Genomic DNA, 24,829 nt, shown 5'->3' with positions numbered 1-24,829 from the left:
GCTAGGGGCCAGCCTTGCTGCTGAGTGAAGGAGTATGGTTTCTGAGGTCAGTCAAGAGATAATGGTGACTCATGCTGAGGGTCTGGCCTTGCATTGCTCAGTGAAGTGCCAAAGCAGACCATGGTCATCCATACAAAAACCTTTAAGAGATAAAAAGTAATTCTAGCTGTGTGTGAAAGAACTTTTTCTTGGTCCCTTTCTTGCTCTGTGCTGCAAGAAAAATACAGTAAGCAGAGGCATCTTGTTCCTAATAGTAATACTATACCGTTAGACAGAAGATCATCTTAACCATAGGCATTTCCTACACGTTGTCTACCAAAGGAAACTGTCTGTGGAAAGTGCATTTGGGAACTAGACAGCACACACCAGAGCTGGGATGGCTGCAGAAGCCCAGAACAGCAGCCAAAGGGAACTTCAGGCTTCCCAGATCGGAGCAGGAGTTTGTGTAAGGAACTGACAATTTCCAGAAAGTTAGCTCTCCCCACAACAAGAGGTCCCTTGATTTAATGGATGGCTTTGCCAAAAGCCACGTTGTACCTTCTCTGCCACAGGCTTCAAGAACTGGCCTCTTCCTCATCCTCCTTTCCAGCACTTGCAGTCTCCCCTGGCATCAAGATAAAACAAGCACCTGAGTTTCATTAGCACAGGTATCTTCTCCTCCAGTCTTGGAGCATTTCCTCTGCTGTGAGCTGAGGAGTCTTGCTGTACTTTACATTGACGCTGGGAAGGAGGCTCGCGTACAGAGCAAGATGAAAGAAGAACATAAAATACTTCTTAACGCTTTGAGAAGAATATTTTAAAACTTCATAAAGCCAATACTGGGGCAGTCTGAACTGAGTGCTAAATTACTCAGTTTAAATCCAAATGACTCAGAGGTTCGTTTCTCCATCGGTGCTGTTGGAGTGATTTAACAGCTGTAACAGCAGAGGTTACTCAGATTTAGAAAAGACTCCTTACAAAGATAATGAAGACGCATCCTTCAGAAGTCCTAAATCTTCACCCAAGAAGCCCCCCACGCAAGCTGCACTCCTGTTCTCCCTGCCTTGCTCCCTTAAGCATCACAGCAAGGACCATCGCAGACTCGGGTCTTTTTGGACACCTTCCTGCAGGTGCCTTACTGGGAGGCATGTGGGAACATTTGCACTAGCAGTCTTCTGAGCTCAGAAGCTGAGGCTCCACTGAGCATCTGTTAGAGCACAATAAAGCAATCAGACCACCTTGCATTCTGCCTTCCACTTGGCCAAAAGCTACTCTGCTTCAGTCAACAACCTCATCCATCAAAACCCTGCATAAGCAAGTATAATTAACCAGCACAGCCTCGGGCTTTCATTTTCAGAATGAAAAAAGGCTGAGCTGCAGCTCATCAGCTCTTGGGAAAAATCAAATATAGTTGAGGATGCTTAATATTAAGCAATTTCAATTGCTATGCTTACTCAGTCTGACCAGTAAGAACCGGGCAGGTTCCAAGACATTAGTGATGTGACCCCTGTACTCATCTGCTGAGCAGAAGGCAGACGCTACCTCGACACTAAAATGGCAGTCTCAGTGAGCAGGGCTGCCCCACTGTCAGAAGGGCGCTGGTCTCAGAAGGCCACATCTCTTGGCTGTCACCCAGAGTCCTTCGCAGAAGGGTTGAGCAAACCATGGAGAAGGAACATCCCTGTCCCTGGGCAGCATCCCAGCCCAATGCACAGGCTGGCACGAGTTAGCAGCACTGCCTCCTTCCTGCTTTGCATCAATAGAGGGCTGGTCAATCTAGCATATTTCAGCAGCCCTAAACACTTCTTAGACACTTCAAAGATATTTAAAGCAAGCAAACAAACAAAAACAAACAGGCTGGGAAACATAAAAGCAGGTTTCTTCTATCCCTGTCTAATTGATCCAAGGGTTCAAAGATTCCTGTGAAGAAGGCAAGCTCAGAACTGCATTGAGGATGCACAGACCCACATTCAAAGCCACACAGAGCTGATTACTGCTCAGGAAGAAGAGGGGTTTCATGCCCACCCAGGCTCAGTTGCCCCCTTCACCACCTGAGAACACAACCTGAAGCACGCCTGCCTCTCACGCAGGGATGAGCAGCACCAAGCACGGAGGCTCCTGAACACCAAACAAGCAGACTCCCCCCTGTGCCTACCCTTTTTCAGCAGAAGATGTGCAGAGAGCAGGGGAAGTCAGGCTCGCAGCCAAGTCCTTTCCTGCCCTCAGAGCTTGTTGAGCATGGCTGGGCAGCAGTGTCTGCGTACTGCAAACAGCGCAGAAACCATGCCAGGAACCAGCTTACAATGCTCTGAAAGCATCTACATGCCAACGCCTTCTGGAACACCTGCATCCCTCCCCACCTACACCCAAGCTGCCAGGAGAGGTGTTGCTCAGTGTCTCCTAACAGTACCGCTGCCATCAGAGACGACGACTGAGGCTGACGTGCTGCGGAGAACAAATGAAAAGCAACCCAGAGTCAGTTTTCACCTTGGAGAGGCACTGAGGCTTAGCCAGGGCTGCTCTCTGCCTTCTATCCAGCACCTCCACCCCTTTGGTGGCGGGTGAGCCCCTTCTCTGTGCTCCCCTCCCAGCTGGCAGGCTGCCCCAGCAGTGCCAGCCTCCAGAGGGGAGAGCTGACAAGGAGGAATTGAAGAGTGGAATGCTGCAAGGCAGCACTCTGTTTAGTGTACACCAGACTCGAGTTACCTACCCAGGGACAGCCCAGGCAGACACTACCACCAGCTCAGTCTAGGAAGGGCTCAGCTCCATGCTCCCGATTCACTGCTGCCCGCAGAGCACTAGGCACAGTCGATTCCTTGCTGAGCAGATGCTGAAAACTCAGCCCAAACCAATTGATCTAGAAATGGGCAGCCAGCGAGGGTGGCACAGGCAGCCAGCGCTCCCACCCCGCGTCCAGCAGTGGTGCCGAGGGCAGAGCTGCCTGTTTGCATCATGGGACATCTCCCAGCACCAGGCAGCACTACTTCTTGTCCATGGTTGCCTTCACCCCTACAAAACAACTCCCTTATAGGCACAGCAAATGCCTATACTTGGGCGTTACTTCTCTCCGAAGGCAAAAGCCTACCAGTACTCGATGCTTAAATTGCAGTGTGTGAAACAGGGAAAGACCAGTTTTCAGGGCCACATTTTTGGGTGTTTGGAGAAACAGACACAACCTCTGTTTATTTGCTTCATGTTTTAGCTACTCTCCAGCTTCTTTCCGTTTGTTGCTTTAAGCTCCCTGTGTTTGCGTTTCTTGACAAGGTCGTTGCTTTCACAAGACTTTTGTAGCACTGCCCCACTTCCCTGGCCTCCAGCTTTGTCTTCTAACGTCCAATTGCTCTCAGAATATTAATTAAAATCACAAAGAGCTCAGGAAGAGGAGCCAAAACAGCAGAGGAAAACATCAGACACTCCTTCCTCCCCCCAGGCCCCCGGCAGAGGGCAATGCCCAAGACTTCGAAGCAAAAGTAACCTGTGAAGGACAACATAGTCTGATGGCCTGGTTCAGGGTTTCTCAGCCAATGGTACAGATTTTCCCAGAACTCAAGTTTGCGATGAAATTTTATTCTATCTGCTTGATGAAATTAATGTGTTTTATAACATGCCTGCCCTATCAGATGATTTTAGCATCCTTATGAATATGCAGACATTTTATAACCTCAAGCAGGGAAAGTAACCTGAAGGGAAAAAGATTTGAAAGCTCTCTTCACCATGAGATTTGTTGATATCAAAAGGCATGGCTGGTTCAGAAGTCAACTTGAATCTCAACTCTCTCACCTGCTTCCTATTACAGAAACAGATATTCTTCTTGCTGTAAATTGCTGCTATTAATAATATAAATAATTATGCTTTTCTAATCATTTAATAGGTGCACAGGAGGGTACCAAAGTTCCTGGCAGCCATTAAATACATCTCCCTTCTTCTCAAGGGCTCAGAGACACGTTGGTGGCCTCTCTTATGCTCCACTGAAGTTCAGAATAAGAGAGCTGAAGCCAGAATAAAAGCTAAGGAGAAATCAAGGCTCCTCTCCACAGGCTGCCCTGCAAACCCATCCTCTCTCCAAATCTCTACATGACAGGGACAGCACCTTTCCCACTTGAGATGCACGCATCAGAGCCCGCACATGGCTAAGCACCGCAACACTCACACTCCCTTCCTCGTGCAAGATGCTGCTGCACAGCCCCAGCTGATTTTTACCTTCCCAGCAGGTTCCCAGGACCCAGCAAGGGGCAGCAACCCCCACATCCCGCCGACTGGGGAAGCTCTACTCTGCAAGGGAACCTGCCCCGGGCCCTGCCGTCCCTCCCTCCCTGCACTACAAGCCTCAGTCACTTGCTGTTTTTCCTCCAGAGAACACTTTGTCCTTCTGTTTACAACAGCCCCAGCCTTGGGAACATCAGCAATGACACCACAGATTAACAAGGTCACTGCAGCCTCCAGCAAACACTGCTCCTGACTACAGCTGCTCAGCCCCTCTTCCCACCCTCCAGCGATCACGTACACAGACCAGCATGGCTCTGGCTCTGTCAGATGAGAGAAAAATCACCACTGGCTCCAGATGTTAACACAGCACAGGCACATTTGGATCACTGGAGGGCAGTGAGCCGCCTGCGGGCCACATGCTGGCTCTGCCTCGCCCTGCCTCACCTTCAGACTTAAGCCCCGTGACTGACCAGGCTTGCCACGTGCCTTAAGCAAAAATCCCTTCAGTGCCGCGCGCTCTCCACGTCTCGTGCTGCAAGACGTGGTTGGTGTGGCTGTGCCAGGGAGACAGTGGGGCTGCGTCACTGCCCGTGTTTGGGACACTGCCACATGGCAGGCTCAGCTCTTCCCAAGAGGGGCTCTGCTCAGACTGAGACCCTCCCTAACGCCCAAGGCACACTGTCCTGCCTGCAGTGGGACACTAGACCAGTCAATAGCAGGTTGCATTCAAGCTCAGATTCAACGGGGAGTGTGTATGAGAGCAGAGACCCTCTTGTTTTTTTTTTTTTTTTAATTATTTCTAGCTCAGAAAAGGCTGTGCGCTCCTGGTTATGCAATACGGTCAGAGCTGCAGAGACCCTCTCCCAAATAAATCTGGCCCGACTCCTTCCCACTGCAGCTCTTCCACACAATATGCTCACACATCCAGACAAAAATGCCTCGGCATGCAATGCTCTCATGCCCACACGGTCCTTGGCGCTGCCCTCCTGCACCCTCCACTCCCCAGCCCGAGGGACCTGGCACCCCATCAGCACGTTTCCTCCACACTTCACTCTGTCCCAGGAGCAGCAGCAACATTAAGGTTAATTTCCTGTTCCCCTTTCAGAGCAAAATAATTTGCCAAAAGGAAGCCCCTAACGAGGTGGGAACAGAAGGAACAGAAGGCCCTAGCTAATAAATTTCCCAGCAGTAATAAAGATGGACATGACGTGCAAAAGGAGACTGGGGCAGCCATTGTGGCCCATACGGCCTTTGAGGAAACAGCTCAGCTCCAGTGCAGCTGCTGATGGGGCACGGCAGGGCACGCTGGCTCCCTCGCCCACAGCTCGACTTCTTGGGAAAAGATTTAGCACTGACGTAACAGGCTACACTTTCAAGATCAATAGAGAGAGCAAACACGTGCAGCCAGCCTTTCTCCCTCCCAGAACACCATGCCTCAACCCAAGCATCATCTTCTCTACGCCAGTTCTACTAACAGGAAAGAGAACACACTGCCTGAGAAAACATGTTTGCACTAACAAGGTCATATTTAATCAGCCAGCACCTCCGGGGATACAGTTTCGTCTGTGTGAATTAATAAGACAGAGCAACCAGCTGGAAGTGCCCCATGCCAGGCACCCACAAATGTCTGCAGCAGGCAGTTCCAGGACAGGCAGACGGTCCCCGAGCTGGGCACACGTCAGGCTGGCAGGCTGACAGCGTGCTGTGGCGAGGACTCAGCTGGCGAGGGCTCCCAGAGAGCAGAGGCAGAACAACCCAGGGCCCAGTGCAGTGAGTAAAGCCATTTTGTCTGCTGTGACCAAGTCTTGCCACATCTTTGTTTCCAAGTTGGGCTTCACTGCAGGTGTTCCAGGGGTGAGACAGCACCCAGCGTGCTGATGCTCACAACCTGCCTTCAGCCCATGCTGTAGGCTCGTTCCTTGGGTGCTAATCAGAACAAGAGCAGCCAAAAATCCCTGCCAGTCACCTTTTGAAAGCTTGCTTTATCAGTCAAATCAGTTAAAAGGGCCCTGCAGAGCTTTAAAAGAGACAAAAGCTGATTTGCTGTTTGGCACATAGAATTTCATTCCCAATGCAGATTAATTCCATTAACTCATTCTGTGCTGTGCCCTTCATGGGGCGGATCCTTCCCTGCCCTTGCAGCTTATGGAAAGCTCAGAGCAAACATTCTGCAGTCTGCTTTCTGGTACCGGCACTTTATAGCCTCACCTTGCTTTGGCATTCATATTTCCTCCCATGTTGCACACTTGCAAACACCTCCCCTCTCCACGCACCATACCACAGCTTTCATGAGACCTTTCAATGCCAGCAAAAGCCCAGAAACTCACCTTGTGCTTCATAGCCAGAATAGTGATGAGCTGTACCCACATCCTCATCCCCGGGGCCCAAGCCAAGGGCCGACTTGAGCTGGGCCATGTTCACCTGTGCCGTCAGCTCACCGTTCCGGTCCCCGATCTACAGGGTGAAAACCAACAAGGCAGCTGGTTAAAAGGCAACATGCTCTAAGCAAACAGCCCCTAGCAAAGGGTTTGCCAGTCCCATATCAAAGCAAACACGCAGCCAGCCAGAAGAGACCTTGTAGACACCCTCAGTGACCATACAGCTCAGCTTTCAATACCAAAGCAACTCTCCAAAACTATTCCCCAGTGCTAATTTGGGAGAGGGTCCATGCATGCTGTGCTGCATACTGGCTGCGCCTCAAAAATGCATTTCTGCGGAGTTCGGTACAAGGAACTGAGGAAGCATAGCTCTCCCACTGCTACAGAACTGGGACAGAGGTAAATATGCACATCTGGTCCGTCCTGTAGGCACATACAGCTTGCCAGAGAGCCCTGAAACTCTCAACCCCCCTCCTCAAGTATTTCCATAGTTACTGAGCACCAGACAGCCACACTACTACCAGCCACGTGGGCAGTGCCACACTCAGGGCTTGGATGCTCTGAAAGCCCTTCTCTCCTGGCTCAGGTCCATGCAGCTTTGAGTTTTTCCTAGTGATCGACCCACACAAGACTCCAAAATCTTTTGGAGTCCAAATTTTTCCAAATTCCCATCTCTCACGAGGCTGAGACCGAGGAAAATGATGTTACATGTTCAGGAACAGATCTTTCCAGTGGCTCCTGCTACTTAAAATGGGGAGTTATATGACATGCTGCTGTGCCCTCCTCAAAGTTTAATCAAAGAAGAAAATTACTGTGCTGCATATCACCAGCAAACACAGAGAGGTCATTCAGAAACAGCCTCTAATCTTTAGAGGAACAGCAGCCTCTGTTACAGAGGAAGACCTTGGCTGTTCCCTTGGAGAGGCCTGACTCCCTATTAAATGCCTAGCAACAACTCTTTCGTGGTCCTTCGAGATAGATCGCAGTGTGAGCCATCCTAGAACAAAATCATAAATCCCCACATTATTTATGACAAAGCCCCAAGCACCAGTAAAGGGAGACAGATCAAACAGCTTATCATCAGGCATAAATCCCATGCCAATTACAAGAGATTTGCGGTTGACATCATCTCCAGAGAAATTACTATGTCCTGGTTAGGTCTTGCAGTCCTCGATGCTCTGTTCAATGCTTCCCTGACTTCCACTCATTCCAGATCCTCTCCAAGGCCCTATTAACACCAGAGGAACACATTGGCAGGACAACAATCCTAGGCAGGACCTACCACACACACCACAGCAGAGCCCTGTTTTCTGCCCTCAGCTCAGATGTCTCAGTTTCCCAGGAGCCCCCTGCCACATGCAGAGATAGGAAAGATATTCCGGAGCAGTGTCTGAGAGCTGGGACAGCTTCCAAGGGTTTTAGGTACACATCCTTCACTCCAGCTGTTTCAGAAGAAATTTTTCAGTAACCTCTGATCATCCTGCAGCAGCTTCCAATGTGCTTACCCTGAGCAGATTTCATTTGGATTCAAATGTCACCATTTGTCAGGGTAGAAGGGGGAAAGGATGATGGGAAGTGAGCTAAACACATTAGTGTGCAAAGGTTTAACTTCACTGGGTTTTTCACTGGGCAAAACGCTGGTGCTTGCCACCACAGCACAAGCAGCTCACTTGGTTCCCAAGGCTAAAATAAAACATCAGCTTTAGAACAGAATTACTAGCTGCTAGCAGCTAATACAGGCTCTCCTCGCAAGCGGACAGTCTCTGCGCTGCTCCATAATTAATGATGTGGGGGAGTTTATTAGCCACCTGCCATGAGTAACCTACTCCTGACATGCCCTGTAATCACAGCCATCACCCCAGAATGAGAACACTACTGTGAACCCCCACCCTGTCAGGTTTCCCCTCCACCCCCAGAAGTCACCAGGACCACTACCATTCCTGTCCTCCCATCGCCCCTCATCTGCACCGCACATTGCCGAGCTGCCATCTGCTTCTGAGTAATCATCCCCGCACTGCAACAGTCCTAGCAGACTAAAGCCGGAGAAGTTAATTTGCCCTAAAATGTACAGGGCCAAAGAACAGTATTTCTTCTGCATGTCTGATAAGTATAATTAAATACATAATGAGGCTGGTATGTCAGCCCTACCCCAAGATTTAGCCAACCTAATAGACAGGCAGGAGAACACACAAAGCACTTACATACGGTGATTTCAATTAGTGCTTCAACAGGGCAATTTCTTCATCTGGGCAAGACTAAAGAGGCCACGGCTGATTTCCTCATAACACACTGGAAAGAGCAAACAATGGCATTCTTGCTTTCTCTACCTCTGAGCCACCTAAAAATGCCGTATCTTTTTGCACCAGAAAAGCTGCAGCTAGCTGGGCAAGCACATCTGTGAAAACCAGAGTAGCTGCAATGCATGCAGCAGTACAGGGCTAGCTTCAGGCTGTGCTCGACCAGCATCAGCAATCAATTGTATTAGGACAGTGCTAGAATTTACCACCTCACAGCTGAGACCCCCTGCCAGCTTCACTGAGAAGAAATAACTTGTCACATGTACACTCTGTTGCAGTGCAAAACAGCAGGTTTAGAGCACACAGCCACCAGGTAGAAGCTGGCCTTGTTTCCTCCAGGTACTTAACTTGCCAGCAAATTGGGTCAGACCACACAGCTAGAATCACAAGGTCCATCTCAGTCAGGATCTCACAGCCTTGTGCTCAGGAAAGAGGGGTCTTACTAACAGACTGGACACCAAGAGGTATCCGAGTTCCTTCACACCAGCTAGGTGCACAACACCTTGGCCAGCAGACCAGACAGTAGTCCCCAAGTCCTTTCTCACCCAGGAATATCAGTTAAGAGCAATGTATAGCAAATGTATTAGCTGTAATTAAGGGGAAGGCTGGGAGCCTCCCATAAAAAGAATATTTTCCAGCCAAACTCTGCAGTTCCTAAAGACACCACTGAAACAGCACATAGACAAGGACTTTTGAGAGCAGTCATAGCAAGAGAAGAACTACATTAATACAACTCATCGGCATAAAATAAAGTCTCTTAACAGGGAGGACTGATTCCCTCTGATCTGAACCAGCTTCTCTTACCTCTTGGGAGATTTCAAGATGTTTCCTTGCAAAGTGCAAAGCTTGTTCATGGCTCCCCAGGGAGACATAGGCATTTCCGAGACTCCAGCAGGCTCTTCCTTCTCCCACCCTGCAAAACAGGAAACTGTCAACCACAGAAATGCTGGGCAAAACCCAGCAGCACAGCAGCCCTTTCAGGGCCTCCTTCTCGAGAGCACTGACACAGCCAGGCCTCTTAGCTATGCTTTCACCTACAGAAAGGTTCTGCAAAGGAAAATGAAATGCACTGTACATCTTAAACTCTTCTTATGCTGAGGTCAGTAAGGTCAGAGGATGAGCAATAGCCTTAGAAATGGGCCTGCACCCAGTGTAACAATGGCCCAGAATGGTGTGGCTTCATTTGTGAGCACCAGCCTGAGAACAGAAGCCAGAGCTCCTGTACAGCTTCCACCTCGCACAGGAAGGCTTCCTCCCCAGAGACGCACAATGCATCAAGAGGGCATGTGACATCCAGCCCTTTTGTTCAACAACAGCCCAGAGCTGGATTAACAAGAACATGGCAAGGAGGAAATATTGCAGGCATGCAACATTCTCCTGCTAAACACCAGCACTGTGTCGCCTGGGATGCATGCACAAACTGCAACTGCATGCACCAGCCAAGCAAATATTGATCTGTTTCTACAAAGCCTCCAGGGCACTGCTTGTTTTCAGAAGCCAGAGAAAGCAGGTGAATGTGAAACCTGCCCCAGGCAGCCCCCACCCACAGCCCCCAAGTGGGGCCAGCCCAGGGCCAGACACCCAGGTGTCCCTGGAGCAGGTTTCAGCACCTGTTTGCACAAGCAGGCAGAGCCTGCTCAGCTCTGCAAACGAGATGTGGGGGGTGATGGGATAAAAAAAGCACATGGGGGCGCAGGGGGAGGTTCAGCGTGACTGCAACTCCCTTTTCAGAGGTTTGGGCGGGTTGATCAGCATTTAAACATTTTTCTTGTCACCCTGTTCAATACCTTCTGCTCATAGGGTGTGTTCCCAGAAATGCAGGAGCCCACAGGCCTGCACCCCCACAGCATGATTCACCCTTGGGTGGGATCATACTTTCTCTGAGCAGATACTGCCCAGATAGTGCCACAGATTTCCCATTTTAATGTCTCTGCTCCATCTAGTGGAGGACACCCCACTTCCCAAGAGCCATCAGCAGTAACACCGAACAAGGTGGCTGCAAAGTCACTTAAGCTGCAAGAAGGCTCCAGGATCACAGAGACAGCATTCAGGAAAAATGTCCTTTTTTTAAGGGGTATCTTAAAAACAAAACCAAAACCAAAAAAAACACCAAAAAACACACACACACACACCCCCCAAAAAAAAAAAAAAACCAAACACAAAAAAAGGCCAAGCCTCCTAAAGAGGGAATGAGGCCAAGAAGCAAAATATATCATCTCCACATGTTCTATGTAACATCATTTGTTTCTACATGGAAGTTTCCAGCACCATCTTAGAGCAACAGGACAAAGTGGCATGTATGTATGTATGCCCTAACCACACAGTTTCTAAGGAAGATACATTTTTTGTGAACTTGAAGGAGTTTTAGAGGGGCCATTCTGAGATAAAACAGCAGTAGCCTCATGGCAAAGCACTGAATACAATGCATTTTCTTGAAGTACCTCTTATTAGAAATCTCAATCGCTTTAAGGACACAATCTCCAGGTTTCAATGACATGATAAAGGTGTCAATCATGTTACAATTTTTGACAGATGACTGGACTAAAGCCTGAGATTCTGAGAGATTTCTACAGACTTTCAAGAACACATATTGCTGCTCTTTAGTCCCAGCAGTAGAGAACAGTAAGCAAATAGGGAAGAGCCAGTGCTCTGAGCCCATCAGAGCACAAACGCCATCTCCTGAGGCAGTCCCTTACCTGTCTCCCAGCTCCTGTGCTATCACCAGATGTTTTAGATGGTACTCAATTGCTCTTTCATAGTCTTGAAGTAGTGTGTATGTGTTTCCAAGACTGTAGCAAGCCTGGGCTTCTACTGCTTGGTCTTTGAGCTGTCTGGAGAGCTGGAGTGTTTTCCTGCACAGAACAGGTGGAAATGAAGAGACCTGGTCACTGCAGGACACCTCTGCAAGGTGATAGGAAAGTCACCGCTTTGGCATGCGCTGCGTTGAAGCTGATGCCCAAAACACACTGCAGGCTGTCAGGTGGCTGTATTACTTGCCACTCTGAGCACCACACATGCAACTGGCCTCCAGGTCCCTTGTCACATCCCCCTGAGCCTATGAATTCACTGCAATAGGTCAAGATTTCCAGGGAACGCGTGCCCTGAGACTGTCTCAGCCCCTGGCACTTACTTGTAGTACTCAGCAGAGATGTCAAACCTCCCAAGGAAGATGTGTGCATTGCCCAGGTTGCTGTATGCTCTCCGCTCGGCTGCCTTGTCCCCAAACTCCTTAGCAATAGCAAGGCGCTGCAGCAGACATAGATTAGTGAGTACAGGCTGGCCATTGCCAGGTTTCTGTTACACAGCAACTTTTCTGGGAGATTAACTTCTTGGTTTGCAAAGTTCCCACCCAGCAAGGTAGTGGTGCACATGCCTATCAGGGCTAGATGCAGCAGGAAATCTCTCCCTCTTTTGCAATTCAGGATCAGGAAGGGCCTTTGGAAAAGTGGGAGTAATGTCGCATCCTCCTCTAACTCCTACTCCAGCCTGGTCCAGTACACATCTCTTTAGCTAGAGTGCAAAAGGAGTTATGCACATACTTCAACAGCTGAATAAAGAGGCCAACGGAGAGCTGTAGGTCAGGCTGTGAAGGGATGTGGTTGATCAGCAGACTAACGTGCAGGAACAAGGCTGCCACTTTGCACGGTGCTGCGGCACAGAACGAACATGCACGCGTGTGCACTCCATCTCACCATCTGTGCAGCAGCTGCTCCCCAGACCTCTGCCCTGCACCTCGGTCCTGCCTCTCCTCTCACATCCCCCTGCTCCCCATGCTTCCCCACTTCTCACCCTCCACTTTGCAGCACCTGCTCCTGGTCCCAAATACTGCACAGAGTTTCCCTGCCCCTTTTCAAGCCCCTTCTCCCAAAGCACTGCTGGCTTTAAATCCTCCAGCATTTAAAAATCAGAAGAGCTGTGACAGGGCTGACTTTCCAAGGTGTGGAGCACCTTCCACTGCAAGGAAATTGATTATACTCCAAACTGGAAGCTGAATTGCATTTGAATTGGGGCAGGGACTGTGTCACCTCACCCTCTGTAAAGCTTTACAGAAAGTTATTATGTTCTACAAGCAACATTTATCCTGATCAACAGCTCTTTGAGCAGCTTAATTAAATGCATGGCTTGCATTTATTAAAATCTAGACCGATACAAATTAAGAGCAGAAAAGCCTTGCTAGACCCAGATGCAATTTGCCCTTAGTTTCCAAGCCAACAGCACCCTTCCCTCAAACCGCTCGTCAGGTGCTGATGGGGACTGGAGTACAATGTTGCTCAGCATGAGTTAGTACAAGAGAGCCAGACCCTGAGGTGCACGCAGGAGGGAGAAAAACAGCTTAGGGCAAACGCCTCCCTGTACTTCCTGGGCTGTGGTGAGAAGAAAGGCTGTTCCCCAACAGCCAGTCTCAGCCCTGACCCCAGGAAGAAGGCACAGCAGTTTCCTACCTCCTTGTGGAAGGCTATAGCTTCACTGAAGTTGCCAAGTAAGTACTGGGTGTTGCCGAGGTTGCCATAAGCACGGCCCTGCGCAGCTCTGTCCCCCAGCTCCTTCACTAAGGACAGGTTCCTCCTGAAAGAAGTCAGAGCAATATGTCTGGTGAGATACAGCCAACACTCTCTGCAGGACACAAAGCAAAGAGACTTGCAACGTAAAGAAAGGAGAGCTAACCCTGCAGAAAGCATTGCCCCTCCCCAACCGCCTGTCCAGTGCATCCCTTGGCAGGTGAAAGTCTGGTGATCCATGCTAGCTGCAGCTCTGGGAGCTCATGCAGATCCAGTGGTGTAAGTCCCTGCTGCTCTCTCAACCTCAGGCAATCTGCAGCTGTGTATGGGAACTGTTCACATACCAATGGTCTGATAGGATCCCACATTAAATAAGAAATGGCCACCTCATTGTACAGGGGAGAACCAGGAGCATAGGAGAATGGAGATTACCTACAGCAGGTCAGGGACAAACCTGGGAAGAGGGGAAGGATCCATAGTCCCATGCCAGGGCTCTGCTCATGGAGCTTCCCAGCATATCTTTACTTTGCTTTTTCCCCCTTTACACTTACAGCACACATAGGGAAGCATAGAGCTCCCAGCTGGCACAAATTTACCCACTGGCTATGCTACATGCACCATTCTTTGCAAAAAGGATGGTGAGTTATATATAGGCACTATCACATCCTCAGATATGAGGAGATGGATATAAGAACTTGTCACTCTCTTCATTTAAAAAGGCTACTTAAAAAAACCTGCATTATTGAAGCAAAACTCTTTCATACAAGGAGAAAAACATTAGCCCAAAAGCCTGGTGACAACCTTCCTGGGTCAGAGTAATCTTTGAAACTATTTAGGAAAGGGAAGGATGTTACAAGCAAGATAAACTACAGATCCACGAGAAGGACAACTAGGACTTCAAGTGAAAGCCTCTTCCGTTGAGTGAAGGAGAGTCTCTGTTCGTGGCCCCAGCAATGGAGACACACAGGGATCCTTCTCATCGAGGCCAGCAGAGAGCAGCAGGGGCTACAGGAGCTAACAGTTTAGCTTCTAAATACAGCTCTGAGAAGGAGCAGACTATTGAACTTAATTGCATGATCATACTTCAAACTACACTGAGTTTTACCACGGCAATGCCAGGATGAATTTTAGCTCTAATTTTATAAAAGCTTGCAGTCCCTCTCTGACCTTCCTTGAGATTAATTTGCCATCATAACTTAGCATCTCAGGGGAATATTCCTAATTCATTACAATATGCAAAATATCATTCAATGGCCTGACTTTAAACAATGCTGAGCCCACAGTCTCATTCTTTGCAAAAAACATCTTCCAGAGCTCCCACACCCTCAATGGCCCAGGAAACAAATCCCCCCTACGAGAAATACTTCCAACAGGACTCAGTAAAAATTGCCGTCTTGCACCCCATACAGCTATCATTAGCCTAACAGTTATCAGAGCTCAGCTAACCTGCAGACCCTGAAAGCTGTCAGCAGAACAGGAACACCACAAATACAGATCATGATCTGAGCCAGATAAGCTCAGCAAAGGCGTACCTGTATGCATTTTAGCTATCACTGATGCCTGACCAGCCCTGTTCCCTGCAGAAGGAAGGGTTGGCCAAGCTTGAATACTTACTCATAATATTCTGAAGCTTTCTGTAGCGTCTCCTTGACTTCTTGAGGCAGGTAGCCTGGATCTTGGGCCATGTTCCAAGATAAGTGCTTTCCCTTTGCATGATAAACATTTCCTATATTATAGAGTGCTCTGGCTTCACCTACCTAAAGGGAGGAAGAACAGGGAGCAGCAAGGTATTACACTTCACATCCCAGTACGAACCTTTCCATTGCTGGGCCGAGACAGTCAAAGCCAGGAGGCCCACATTTTCCTTTCCCATCTTCACTGTCATGGCAGCTGTTACTGTCAGCAGCATAACATCTGTGATGCAGTCAGAAGGGAGAGCTTTACACTCCACCTCCTTCCAAAGCCCACCTTCAGCATTATCACATTTACTGACTCGCAAACAGGTTATTTTTAAAGCTAGGAAATATTTCCTGTTGGATGCCATGAACCAATTACCTTGTCTCCCTGCTCCTGAGAAATGTCCAAGTGTCTCTGGCAGCAAACGACAGCTTCATCAAACTGCCCAAGTATTTTCAATGTATTCCCAAGGTTGCCACTTGCCTTGGCTTCTCCAATGCGGTCCCCGATGGTTCTACAAGATGACCGGAGGAAAGAAGAGAGGTGTTAAAGAGCTCACAGGCTTTTATTCACCAACTGTTGGAGGCAGCATTCAAGCTGCAGTGAGCCAAACTGCAGCAAACACTGCATGGTATGTACACCACATCCAGCAGTTCCCAGCACACCTGACTTGGAACGCTTCATATGAGCTCTCTCAATTTTGAAGACACATTGTTGGTTTTTGCTGTCTCAGGTGAGCTTCTCTAATGACTTCAGGTGTACTTACAACGAGTACCTGGGGATAGGAGAACTGGACACTGCCCTGCTCTTGCTCCAAGCACTCTCCTAACACCCCATCCCTTTCTCCACCTCCCTGCTCTTGAAGGTGACTGACCCATTCTTGTTGCCTCCCGAGTTCTCCATAGGACAATAACCCCATGCCTCAGATCTAGTTTTGGATGCTTATTTCTGGGGCAGATTCCCTCAGGCTGCTGGATTCAGACCCACAGAACTTGCCTTCGCTCAAGCCCTGACAGGTTGTGTCTAATTAGGACAAAGCACTGCTGACATGCTTACCTGGCCAGGGTAAGGTCGTGTTTATGGTACTCCAGGGCCTTGGAGTACTCCTTTAGGTAGAAATAGGCATTGCCCAGCTGACTGTAGATGGCACTGAGAGTCTTCAAGTCCTCTGTCCCCACCTGCACTGCTGCTTCGAAGAAGGCTGCCCCAGCTTTGAAGTCCCCAGCCTTGCACAAGCGCTCTCCTTCCAGGGCCAGTTCCAGGCAGGATGCCTCCATCCTGCCAAAAGCAAGACCGTCATTTCTACAGGAGTTAGAATGCAGTGCACCCATGCTGCTATGCAATGGTTAAAAAAGTTCACTTCATTGTACACCTCACTGCACCAGAAAAAAAACTACAAAAAACCCCTGGAGGGAGCCACCCTCCAGGCAGCAGCTGCCTCTCTGCATTCAGCCCCAAGCACCAAGGCACCAGCCCCAGGTCAAACACTGTTTGGGCGATAATAACTCAGGGACACGCAGCTGGCACACCTCACCAGTGCGGACAGCAGCTTTCAGGGGACACGGTGGGCACTCAGCCCCTCTAAGAAACCAACCTCCTAGGCATGAGACACAGGAGCATCCAGATTTACAGACTGCATGGGCAAGTGGCCAAAGGCAGCCCCTGGGTTCCCGGTAGGAATCTGGACAAGAAACTCAGGGCTCCTAGCTCTCAAGATGCACATTCACATCACAAGAGTAACACGGCATCTGTTTTTCTTCCAGGTGATGCACGGCGCAGAAGCCACGTACCCAGGCTATTCACACCTGCACCACTTTCCCCGGGGTAACAGAGAGGGTAGCCAAATTGTAACACATTTTTATTGGATACCAGAGAAAACCCTAGACTATGCAGAATTTCTTGGCTGAGCAGCTCCCTGTGCTTGGTGTCTGCTTTTCATTAACTCCCCTGCTGTCACTTTTTCCACAGGCACTCTGCGCATTACCCTCCAGGCTAGCTTTCCTCCCTTGCATTTCTTGACACCTTTGGCAATGGTGCATGCCATGCTGTCAGTGAGTGCTCTGCAAGCCAGCAGAGAGGAGCAAGACCAGTGATACTGCTTCAAGAGAAAGGAAACGTGTTCCTCTGAGTGCTCCACTAAGTCCTCTCAAAGTCACAGCTGTCCCTGTTAGACCATGTGTATCCTCCAGTTCTCAGAAGAAACAGAGTACACATTTGAAAGCTTACATTTGGAAGCGTCTTGCCTGCTGCAAAGCCAGCCCCTTCATGAGGCAGATGGACACAGCATGTTCCTGCTCCTCTATTCAGACGCTTCTCTCTGCTCTTTTTGGCTTTTTCGTTTCTGCTTAATGTATTTTTAAAAGTCAAAACTATCTAGGTCAAAGGTCGACATCTGCTCAGAAAAAACATAACCCATTTGTCCAGGGTCAGAAAAGCAAGGGTCAGACAAAAGATGATAAATGTCCAAAGGCGGTTTCTATTCTGTTCTCAGACAAAGAGCACTTGCAGGAAGTTTGACTGTGATACCCAGACTAAGAGAACAACTTGCTCATCATCGCTGCAACAGCAGCAGCCCAGCTGATGTCTCCTGCAGCAGTTTCCTACTGAGCCCTAGAAGATGCTTCCCCCAAAGCCACCCTTGTGATGAGCCAAGGCCCAGCCCCTGCAACCGGGGTTTCTGCAGACCAAGGCTGAGGCGTGCTGGCCAAGCCGGGGCACCCTGCACTGCTCCAGCTTCTCTCCCTGAGGACACCAGCTGCCAGCGTGCACCCACACATCCCCCGGGCATACCGACTTCAGCGCAGAGTTCCTCCTGCTCCACGTCTGTGCCCCAGTGTTTTCTGCCCAAGTCTGCACCCAGCACTTGTCTCCCTCTGCCACGAAAGGGCACAGGGAGATGCACGTACGAAATACCAATCCTGATAGATTTTTCCTACAAACAGGCAGAATGGCGTTTTCTCAGCTGCCGGGAAACAAAGCCAGTTCCTCTGAGCAGTGCATAAGCTGTCTAAAATCCAGCCCTATTTGTCTGGCAATCTCCCTGCTGAGTCGTCTCCATATGGCTCCAAACGCCGAACAATTGGCAGCCCAATGGCATCCTCCAAAACAGGACAACCCACAAGGACTGTCCAAAAAAAAAAAAAAAAAAAGAGGCAAAAGAGCCGGTTTCAGACTCTCCCTCCAAATACACTTGTGACCTCTCTTGTCTCACTGTTCATTTGTCCCCAAAACCACCGAGTAACAAGAGGGAGAACGGGATTGTGAAGCAGCTCATTTGAGCTCCCACCTCAAACTCCCACACAAATATTTGATTTCAAGCTCACTGCAAAGCCCACATTTGAGCGGCTACTTTACTTGCGCAAGAAGGCTGCTTGCGATGCCAGTGCAGCAGCAGTCCCTGCCTCAACTTCTGTTTGATAGGGGAAATAAAAATACTAAGACTGTTAAATACTAAAAATGTTTAACTTCTCTCTACTGATCCTCTTGCTAGACCACATGAAAAACTTAGTAAGAATGAGCTTCTGCTAGAGCGTATTGAACTAGAGGGACCCATTTGGGGATCATACCAAACCTTCCATCAGTCCCAAGGCACATTCATGGATCACTAGAGTGGTTATCTAGTGTCATCATCAGATGTTGACCAGTCTCTGCCGATACATCCCAAACAGCTGAAAGGAGGGCTTAGGACTCAAGAAAGACAAGGAACACCTTATACTCCTATCAGCACGATTAAATTCAGGCAGCTTAGCAGACATGAATCTTGAGACGACTTGAAATGCAGGCATGAGCCATTATCACAGAAATTAATGTTGGATTCCAGTTAGAAGATGGCAGAGACAGAAGCAAATTTCAAAATTATTTCAGTTTAAATTTCAACACAAACAAAACTCTTCCCAATATGCAGGTTCTCTTTAAGAAACTGAGTTCACCAACTGTAAACAGTCTAAAAACCGAGGTGGAGACCAATCTCCCCAATTCATGGCATTGCAGTCTAGCTCAGATCAAACTTGTTGTGTGATTTGAATAGCTTGAAGTGAGGGTTCCCATCCCCGAAACACAGAAAACCCTATAGCAACAAAACCCAACTACACGCTCCAAGGGTGGCATCTCGCTCAGGCCATATTTGCCAGCAGAAACATAACCAGAAGTGAAATTTGTGCCCTGGGGCCTGCATTCTGATACACTCACAGACACACTTGCACACTCGCACTCTCTGGGTGCTTTCCTGGTGTTCCCATAGTAACTATTCAGGCACAATGCAGGGACATGACCTTCCAGTGCACACAGCCTTTAATTAAAATCTGTTTGTCCTTGAACAGGCTGCTTTGCAGAGTATCTGACTTATCTAATTAACATCACTGGGACCTAAGCAAACAAGGGGAAGGGAGACAAGGCGTTTTCTCTGCATCGCACTCTGCCAAGCCTTTTGCTGCCATGGAAAGGGACAGGAGTCAAGGATAGCAATTATTAATAGAAACACAACCCACTTCCAAAACCCACCTGCCCTTCCCGCATTCTCAGGGCCCCACAGCCAAAGCTAGTTCTGGGAAGCAACTTTGCATGCAGTTCAGTCACCGCAGGCTTAAAAGCACTCAGAAACACAATGCCAAGGGCAGAGGAACCAACTAAAGGTCAACGAACAAACTCAAGCACACTAAAACACTACATGTACAACAGCTTCCAAAGGCCATAGCTCAACTGTCCATAAGAAAAGACCAGAAGGGCAATTTAGGCAGAAGATAGAAATCTGCTGTTCAGGTGGGCCAACCTGAACCCCCTTGACAGACTGGCAAAGGAAACGGACAACAGTGAATAAAGACAGACTCAAGTTACAGCCCCCGTTCCTCCCACAGCACATGCCTGAGCCTTCTCCTACCTCTTCTTCTGCAGGTTACGCATTTTCTGAACATAAACCCAGAGCTCCAAGCTCACTGGCAGAAGGAAGCAGCGGGGCTGAGGTCTACTTGGAACAATTTTGCAGACAGGTCTCTCTGATAAGTTCACAGGTAGGATCCAGGGTTTTGAAGATGTTGCTGGCATCTTCATGTCCGTACAACACGCACTGCTCTCCAGTTTTCAACTGCTCTTCAGTTTTCACTCCATCTGCTTGGGCAACATTATCAGTAAGTTGCTGGAATCTTGAACTTCGTTTATCTGGGACACTTACTTTTCTCTCCGTAGAGAAAGACTTGAAAGCCTTCCTTGAAAGGAAAGAGGAAAGGAGCATTGCTTTTGTTTCCAGAGCCCTAGAGAAAGTAACGTCCCTTTCCTTTAAGAAATATAATATCCTTCATCCACTGTTGGTTTCAGGTACCCGATAGGTGGGTTCACAGCTGAAATCCAGAAACAAGAGAGTTCTTGGTTCATTCACATATTTTCAGTGCTGCCCAAAAAAGAAAAAGGGCCCTAGAAGAGTCTGTGAGATGGCCAGTCAAAGGCAAAGAGCTCCCGCCTTTCTGAATTGGTCTCTTCCCAAAGCACTTTGCCTCTGTGGTCGCATCAGCTATTCCTGTTGGTGCCTCTTTGCTCCAAGAGCAGAAGGACTTCTGCTGCTATGAACCTCTCCTTGTCAGGTGAGGAGCTCAGGGTTCCTCCAAAAGAGGGTCACCTTTTGGCAGAAGCACACATTAGTCTGACAGGCTCGAAACAGGCCTCATCCATCTGCCACCCAGGAAGCTTTGCAAGTTCCAGAAATGATCTGAGCAGTTCTCAGACTGGGGAAAAGCAGGAGAAGGCAGATCCCACAGAGCACATCCTTGCCCATTTAAATGGGCTCCAAAACATCCCCCATCTGAAAAGACACAGACCTCTACCCCTCACCCCCCAGGTATTAAGTTTCTCCTCTGCTGACACACAGGCAATATGCCTGGGCCTGTACCACCTCAGCAAGCACCTACTATTCATGTCTTAATACCAGAAAAGAAGATTCAGTCCCTCCTGAGTCAGCAAATTACCACTGACAAGCTGAAGGTGCTGGGCTTGGCCATATGGTGTGCTTCAGAAGAGACACTGCAGAACATGAGCTGCTTTTCTTACCTCCACAGCTAAGATGCTAAAGCTTGTTAATGCAATTCGCCCACCACTCAACCTTTTACCTAACAGCATGGTATGTCCCTGCCTGTGGGTTTGAACAAAGACACAGGGAGGGGGCGATGCTCACCTGGAGCGGCCCCTGTTCATAAGCCTTGTCCTAAATCAGGGCAAACCACTCATCCAGATTTTCATGTTCCTCCAGATAGGAGGATTTCCAAGTATTGGCAGAAGTCACATCCCAGACTCCAGGGCCACCACAAGCAGCCAGGAAGGTCTGACAACCTTCCCAGATGATCAAGACCCCGACCAAACCAAGACTACATCACGTATAGCAAAGTGTTTTCTTCTGAATGCCTGGAGATGACAGACCATGTCAAGTCTGGCCAGGTAACAATAAAGTTTTGAAGACACCAGTTGTAATCTAGAAATCAGAACAGTGCTGGTGTGTACAGCAAGGAGCCCCAGCATCAATTCCAACTGGAGCTCTAAGCAAGTCCCACAGCTCCTCTGCACCTTGGGTTACGTACACATCTGTGAAACAGCAATGAAGGTGGCTCCTAGAACGCTTTGAGATCCTTTTGCAAAAGATATTTCAAAAAGGGTAATATATGTACTTAAGAAACAACAACAAAAAGAACAAATTTTTTAAAAGCAGTAAGAGGCCAAATATAAACCCAATGTTTGGCCACAAATGAGTTAGGCAATCTGCACAGCATTCTGCCAGCGGAATGAGTGAATGGCATAACACCGGCAGATCACTCGGCCCCCATCAATGTCACAGCTGAGAATTTCAAACCTGGGAATGGATGTTGCTTCTGACACTCATATGAGGCAGCAAAGGGTGACCTTCCACCGTGCAGTGACAGGGATGAGGAAGTCTCTTCCCAATCCAACACAGGGCAGGGCCACCCTCCCTCCTCCTTAACTTCTTCTTTAAAGGATAACTGATCTGAAAGCAGAAAGAGCTGAGAAGAACAGAAGAGCAGACATTGCCTTAACAAGAAGATTTCCCAGGGTCATCCATCACTGTCAGATAGCAGCTAATGATGATCTGTATCACAGATTGCCTTTTGGCTGACCTGCCTTAAGAGTGAAAGTGTTCCTTCACAAAAGGTGCACAGGCAAAATGCAAGGACTCTCACGCATCAAATCTTTTCAAGCAACACAGCAACGTGGAGAAGGCAGCGAGGGTCCCGGGAGCGCTGGGGATGCCAAGAACACTGCCAAGTAAGAAACAAAGCAAACAGCACAAGGTGTTATCGGTGCCATTAACAATGATCACCACGACTGCTGTCAAAACAGCACTATAATTAGGACTTGGGTGATGATATAGGTCCCCAGAGGGGGAACACTACTCATAACGTGTGTTTAGAAGCTTGGAGCTACAGTCAGACCTCCCAACACCCTGCCCTCCCCCAAATCTTTGCGCCTCCCTTGCCAAACATTCCAAGAAAATAACACTGCATGGACAACATCACACTTGTCCTCCCCCTGCTAGGCTGGAAAACAACAGTGCAGACTGCCCTTAGTCAAGAGCTGTTCTGCAGGATCGTGGGCTATGCACTGACCTGAAGCTCAGGGCTGCTGCAGCTCCCACAGCCCAGGAGATACGGCCACAGAAGCCAGAGTAGGACGTAGGACATCCCAGCTCTCAGGTCTGCACCTCAGTCCCGCATCCGCTCCAGGCAGGCAGAAAAAGAGACCATACAGTGTCCAGCAATTAAACTTGTCTTTCCAACCCTCCCTTTCACACATTCAGGGCTGCCTTGTTTGGACTGTCTTGCTCACAGCACTTACCCTGTTGACAACAAATCCGTCAAGCTACGCAGAAAATAATCATGTCAGAAGACAGAGCTAGGAGAGAGTTGTCTGCTGACTTAAATATTGTAAATCTCACAGGGCAAGAGAACCTTTTCCTGCCTGCAAGGTGAAACTGCTTTTAAAAAAAAAAAAAAAAAAAGATATTTATAGGTATTTGATTCATATTAGTGGGGGCGTTTGCAAAACTCATTCCCAATCAGAGCTGCTGTAGTTCTAAACTCAGGAGTAAAAAACAAGCTTTTAGACAGGAGGTAAGGCAGAAAAAAAACCCACCAAAACCACCAACAGTAGTAAAAAAAAAAAACCCTTAGTATATCTATTGATATGAATTAATGAAGCAACAGATTTTAGCATCTTTCTTGCAATCTGATTTAATTTTATACAAAAATAAATGTAATTTCAGAGCATTGATGACAGGGGCAATTAAACATTTTTCCCCCAATCAAAAAGGGATCAAGTTTATCAGGTGCTCAGTGTAAATGTATATTCACTGGCTTAACTAACTGAATATGCATTTAAATAATTAACTGGCAGCACATCCTTAAAGCAAGTAATCAAGCTGGGAATTATTCCCCTTTAGTAATTTCCTTTCCCAGCCTTTGCACAGCTCCTGTACATGAAAAGCAGCCGATGATTCTGAACCACCAGATAACACAGCCAGGTAGGAGCTGCTCGAACTCCCCAGGGACAGTTCCCCTTCACTGCACGGGGACACGACGGAGGGAGCTCACATCCCACACGAACCAGCTCACGACTCTCTTATGCCCAAACCCATGCTGCGCTTGATGAAGGGTCTGACTATTTTCATGGGCTTCCCTACATAAGGAAAGCTATCCCAGATCCTCCTGATGCACAGCCCGAATTTATTCACGGTGAATTTATACCTGTTTAGCCATGGGCCAGCACTGCAAGCCAGACTAGAGTGCTCTTCTCTGCCTGGGGCACTCTCACAATGTGTTTCAGGCAATTTCTCTCTGGCTACTCTGCCCCAGGCAGGGTCCTCGCTCCTCATCCAGCAATGCTTCCTCACAGCAGCCTGGGGGCTCACATCATTGTATCACCAGGACATACACAGCTGCCGCTCTCTCACTTGCTCCCAAACGATGAGCTCCCATCTCTGAGAAGAAAATCTTATTACTAGGTCCTAAGTACACGTGCTTGCAACTTCATACCATTAAATATCATCACATTGCCATGACACCAGACCTATCAATCATGCAGTTCCTCCTATTCAATACTCATCCTCCCCTGCACTGCTCATACCTCCGTATCATCAACACACCCATTAGCAACCTGCTCTGTTTTGCAGGGAGGGCACTAATGAAAATACTCAGTTAGCTCACTCCCAAGACCAGTTCTTGTGCAATGCAGCCAGCAATGCCTCTCCACCCTGCCGACAGCTCTGCTTGCAGCACAGCCCCTCACTTCCCACCCACGTCACAACCCAAGCATTAATCCCCTCCTGACAAGCAGTTTCCCCACAAGGCACCATATCAAACCAGGCTGGCAGGGAAGAGTGACAAACAAATCAAGATATAAGTGAAATTAGCCTGACTCAAACTACCTTTGGTAGTTTGAAACCAGCACACGGAAGCTGGTTTCTCTGCAGTCAATGGAGGGCAGAACCCCTGGGGCACTTTGACCTACGTATCACCTTATTAGTGAGGGGAAGAAAACAAAACCTCTTGTTTCGTTTGGAGAGGAAAAGTCGAAGATGAAACAATGAATGCTGCACCCGGTCCTTCCCAGCTTCTGAATTAGTTCCAAGCATCTGGGCCAGTTTCCTTCACGCCTCCTGAAGCACGTGGAGTGCTGCAGAGGCAGCTCTGTGCCACCAGCACATCTGGAGGCAAGAAGGTTTCCACTCCACACATTTTCACTGGTAGTAGTATTGCAGCGAGTCCTTTTAGTGACCCCTGGACTGAAAATTTTTTTTTTT

The 24,829-nt window shown here is 48.5% G+C and overlaps 1 protein-coding gene across 1 annotated transcript in view; it reads right to left on the bottom strand.

The window, feature by feature from the left end:
• Positions 1–16,318, bottom strand: part of LOC104083281 (G-protein-signaling modulator 1-like) — a 54,494-nt gene extending 38,176 nt beyond the window's left edge. The window contains 8 exon segments of the mRNA XM_009586705.1: positions 6,513–6,639; positions 9,665–9,773; positions 11,557–11,712; positions 11,991–12,106; positions 13,303–13,426; positions 14,974–15,116; positions 15,415–15,550; positions 16,093–16,318. Of these exon segments, the coding sequence (XP_009585000.1) occupies positions 6,513–6,639; positions 9,665–9,773; positions 11,557–11,712; positions 11,991–12,106; positions 13,303–13,426; positions 14,974–15,116; positions 15,415–15,550; positions 16,093–16,313 (1,132 nt within the window). The 5' untranslated portion in view covers positions 16,314–16,318.
• Positions 16,319–24,829: the final 8,511 nt, after the last annotated feature.

The sequence above is a fragment of the Fulmarus glacialis genome, unplaced genomic scaffold (genome assembly GCF_000690835.1).
Source record: "Fulmarus glacialis isolate BGI_N327 unplaced genomic scaffold, ASM69083v1 scaffold34111, whole genome shotgun sequence".
In the NCBI taxonomy this organism is placed as follows: Eukaryota; Metazoa; Chordata; class Aves; order Procellariiformes; family Procellariidae; genus Fulmarus; species Fulmarus glacialis.
Note: the sequence above shows the minus strand (reverse complement) of the source record. Positions and strands in the feature narration are given on the sequence as shown.